We start from the raw sequence: 5,000 nt of genomic DNA, 5'->3' as shown, positions 1-5,000 counted from the left end.
AATAATAATAACAACAGCAATAATTATGATTATAAAAGTAACAATGATAATGATGAGGATGATCATAATAATGATGATGATGAAGATGAAAAAATTGAAATGAAGTTGAAGATGAAGATGAAGATAAAGATGAAGGTGGTGGTGATGATGATGATGATGATGATATCAATAATAATAGTATTATTAACATTAATGACAATTTATAACAACAACAGCGATTATAATAATAACAATAATAGTACTGTTTACAATGATACTGATAACAATGAAGATGATCATAGTAATAATTAAGATGATAATTATGATGATCAAGATTATTATGATATTCTAATATCATTCTTGTTAGTATTACGATGGTCGGAAAGGGAGGAATGTGATATAAATATAGTGGGGATGAATATGAAGACGAATATGTGGAAGCCGATGAAGATGAATATGAGGATGCGGATGAGGATAAAGAAGTAGATATGAATGGTAAACCACTCTCCCGTGTTGATTCTATGGTAGAAAACCCCACAATGTAAAACTAGGTGGATTCCGAAACTGTAGTCTCACTTTCAATAAATCTAGTTTTACATCGTTTTTTTTTTCTCTACCAGATGTAGATGTGCATGATGAGATTATGATAATGATAAGGATGATGATAATAACACATATGATATATCGGCCACAATAACAATACAAATGTAACAACTACAGCAACAATAATAATGACACTAGTTAATAACGATAGCACCAGCAAAAGTAGTCCACAATATACATATTTGTTGTCCTTAACATATGCGGGTCCGAATGGGTAGGAACGGGGCAGGGGGCAAGGACCTCCAGAGGCGCAAGGAATACGAGCTTAGGGTTTTACCACGAGCTGGACACGTGATCAGGGATAATATATTTTGTTTAAGTCCTAAACCCTGGCATTGATTTTGACATTCTGGTTTTGTAAGGATAGTTTGTGATGAAACATAGAATTTTGTTGGTGAATGTGGATTAGATAAAGAGATAGGAGAGAAGAGAAATGTAAACAAAAATGTAAAAAAAATGTAAAAAAAAAAAAAAAAATGTTATTAGAAATTCGACTGTTTATGTAGGGTCATTTACCCATGGGCTAGTCAGTTAAAAATATTAAGACCTAAATATGCAGCTTCCAAGGATACGTACTTTTCTTATCTCATTATCAAGGCAAGACAACGATATATCGGTGACATTAGGTGCTGGTTGTAGCCGAGCATATCATCAGTGTGTGGCTCCCAACCAAAGAAGTAGGACTGTCGTCTCGCGCTCTCACCCAGAGGGCGTCTCTTATGTGATATTTGGTTCCTCTAAAATGTTTCTATTTTGTGAAATAATAGAGCGCGAAAAAGAATATAATCGAAAAGATTTTAAATACAAGAATTCGTTTATTGCCGCGTGACATATCTAGGATTTGCATGGAAAAAAAACCGGGATAATGGAAGCAAGAGATTTTAACGCTTTAAGGATGTAAGTACTCTTATATGGTAATACCTGTGCACAAAGGTCAATGTTATCACATCAAAATTACATTTACATCACACTAAAAGATTGAGAATATTATATTAAACATTTTTGTTCATTCAGCGAATTTACACATTAAAAAGCAAACTACACAGTACAGGCACTAAAAACATCCTCTTTATAAGCATGAAAAACAAAATCGTGATGAACATAAGGAAAGATAATATAAAAGACTAAAGGTAAATGATAGTGCAGCAACTCTCGTGTGGTGAATGTGGACGGTACCTTTCGCGACCTTGGAAGTTCAGGGTCTGTGTTCTCCTGTTTCTTTTTTATGTTTAAAGTTCAGATAATGACAGTAAAAGTACAGATCTGATGGTGTATATTATTTAAAGTAAGGTAATGATAAGATAATTATTTACTTTGAATAATATATAATGGTTATGATAGAGAAAATTACGATATTAGTAGTGATGAAATAGTAGAAGTAGTAGCTTATCAACAGTAAATATGATGATACAATGGTATTAGTAATGATCGTGACCGCGATGAAAATGATGATGTGGTAAGGATAATGAATAGAAGAGTAATACATTTTATAATGATAGTGTTAATCATAGCATGGGGTAAATATTCATGGATACAATTATTCAAATTAGTATGATGATAATTATGATAGTAATGACATTAATGAATAAGATAATAATGATGCTAACAATGATATTAATGAAAGGGAGCATAACAATATAGCATCATTACATTATGGTAGTGATAACAATGGTAATGGTGATGATGGTGATAACAATCATATAAAATAGTAACAATGAAAAGCCTAATGTCAACAGTGACAGTAACAATAATAATGATAATAATTATGATGATGATAATGATAGTAGTAATAATGATGATGATAATGATGATGATGATGATGATAATTATTATTATTATTGTAATTCTAATAATAACTATGATAATGAGTATAATGCTAATACTGATAGTGATGAGTAATAATCGTGATAATGCTACTGCTGCTGATGATAATGATACCAATGATGGCAATGACAATTAAAATACAACTACTACTACTAGTAATAATAATGATGATAATGATAATAATAATAATAATAATAATAATAATAATAATAATAATAATGATAAACCTGATAATAATGACAATAAAGAATACCTGTAACAATAATACAAACAACAACAACAATACTAATAATGATGGTGGTATTGATAATGGTAACAATAATATTATTGGTAATAGTAACAATGATGATATTGATGATAATGATGATGATAATGAGGACACACACACACACACACACACACACACACACACACACACACACACACACACACACACACACACACACACACACATAATGTCACGTGTCTTCGCTGTAGTTATATATTTCTAAAGCTCAGTATATGTGTATCGCTGGACATGTGGAAGGAAACAAAAGAGATGAAAGTAAAAGTGAAGTGTTTTTTTTTTTTTTATGTTATTGGAAGTAATGATTATTTTTTCCTTAAAGCAAAAACAATGAGTTGGCATATTACTGCTGGCCTTGGCGTCACTTGGCATCTGCCAGTGCCTGCAGTCATTGAAAACTTATGCATATTTTTAGAATTCTATATGTAGCTCTTAAGATTATCAATGTTTGATTGTCAGTTTGAGCTCAAAGTTGAAAATAGTCGTAGCTTGGCACGCTCTGTCTGTCTGTCTCTGTCTCTCTGTCTCACTGACTCTCTGACTCTCTGACTCTCTGACTCTCTGACTCTCTGTCTCTCTGTCTCTCTGTCTCTCTGTCTCTCTGTCTCTCTGTCTCTCTGTCTCTCTCTCTCTCTCTCACTCACACGCACACGCACACGCACACGCACACGCACACGCACACGCACACGCACACGCACACGCACACGCACACGCACACGCACACGCACACGCACACGCACACGCACACGCACACGCACACGCACACGCACACGCACACGCACACGCACACGCACACGCACACGCACACGCACACGCACACGCACACGCACACGCACACGCACACGCACACGCACACGCACACGCACACGCACACGCACACGCACACGCACTCGCACACGCACACGCCATCCGATCTCGCCACGCGATTGCGTCATCGCTGATCGTCAGCTGATGAGTGTAAACAAACAGGAAAGTGCAGGTATTGCCTCCGTCGATGATGATTCAAAGCATTCGGTATATTTAAGAATGTTTTCTCTACACGTTTGACTTCAATTTCAAGATGCAGACAGTTGTGAGTCATATGCTTGGATAATGGTAAATAGATGGCAAATAAATGCATGCTATGATAAATCCATGTAGATGCTCTTATCTAGAACTTGTGCAACAAGTCACACTTCTTATCGTTGGAAAATACTTTTTCGCACGAAAATGTCCAAGAATACCTCTGGTATAACTTAAGTTTCCCACACCCATGTAATTGCAGGAAAATTTAGCATGTTATGAACGGACAGAACAAATAATAAGACACGTTTCATCTATGATAACACTGCCACACACAGCTCTCTGCTTAACTTGCGATTTCTAGATAAATGGACTCCCACCAGAGACATTTTTTTTCTTCTAATTCCCAGTAGTTATAAAGGCAACAATGTTTTCCACTGTTAGCAGTGTTAGTAGTGGATTGGTGGAAAGGTAATCAGGGGTTGTTTAGTCTTATTTTGCTTGTAACATTTCTTCTACAGCTTCCATAAATTTAAATGTATTTGAAGTCTGTAGCTATGTCTGTTATTAAATTTTATGATTCGTATAGTGGGTTGGAAATTTTAACTTTTTTTTGTAATTATATTAGCTGTTTTCTTTCCAAATCCACCTGAAGCTTTCTGTGATCGGTGTTGGAGGGCTTACAGTATTAAGGTGAAATCAATTGCAATGTAATATCAAGTGATTGCAGGAGCTTTTGTGCCGAGTGCTCCATCAAAGACCACTAAACCTCCATTGCTTATATTCTGGCAAGAGCTTGAACCCGTTCCTTGTTAGGAAATAAATGATCAGGGAGATCAACTCTCTTGCCAGACCACATGTGATGGAGGTTTGCTGTTTTTTTTTTTTTTTTTTTTTTTTTTTTTTTCTTCTTCTTCTTCTTCTTCTTCTTCTTCTTCTTCTTCTTCTTCTTCTTCTTCTTCTTCTTCTTCTTCTTCTTCTTCTTCTTCTTCTTCTTCTTCTTCTTCTTCGTCTTCTTCAGAATTGCTGATACATTGGATACATGGAAGTCATCTAATAATTTACTTTGTTCTCTATGTGATTATAGATCTAGCCATGATATTGATTTTACACTCATCCAATAATACTCGGCCACATTTTCAGATCGCTACTAAGAAATGTGGTGAACCTTGGGGTACTCGACTCGCCAGGGGATTGTACTACCCAAATCACTCCAGGACACAGTGGGAAGGGAAAAGTAGAGGTTCCAACTTCTACTCCTGGTAAGCTCTCTTTCTCTATCATTATTTTTAGTATTGCTATTATT

The 5,000-nt window shown here is 35.3% G+C and overlaps 1 protein-coding gene across 6 annotated transcripts in view; it reads left to right on the top strand.

The window, feature by feature from the left end:
• The window catches only part of LOC125035367 (mitochondrial ornithine transporter 1-like), a 14,043-nt gene that overhangs the window by 3,303 nt on the left and 5,740 nt on the right, over positions 1-5,000 (top strand). The window contains exons 1-2 of one of the 6 annotated variants that reach the window (XM_047627709.1): positions 658-1,479; positions 4,838-4,956. In XM_047627709.1, the coding sequence (XP_047483665.1) occupies positions 1,448-1,479; positions 4,838-4,956 (151 nt within the window). In that variant the 5' untranslated portion in view covers positions 658-1,447. Of the gene's footprint in view, positions 1-657; positions 1,480-3,638; positions 3,788-4,837; positions 4,957-5,000 lie in introns of those variants that run through there. The other 5 variants (XM_047627712.1, XM_047627713.1, XM_047627714.1 and 2 more) reach the window with 5 other exon arrangements.

This window comes from Penaeus chinensis, chromosome 19 (genome assembly GCF_019202785.1).
Source record: "Penaeus chinensis breed Huanghai No. 1 chromosome 19, ASM1920278v2, whole genome shotgun sequence".
NCBI lineage: Eukaryota > Metazoa > Arthropoda > Malacostraca > Decapoda > Penaeidae > Penaeus > Penaeus chinensis.
Note: the sequence above shows the minus strand (reverse complement) of the source record. Positions and strands in the feature narration are given on the sequence as shown.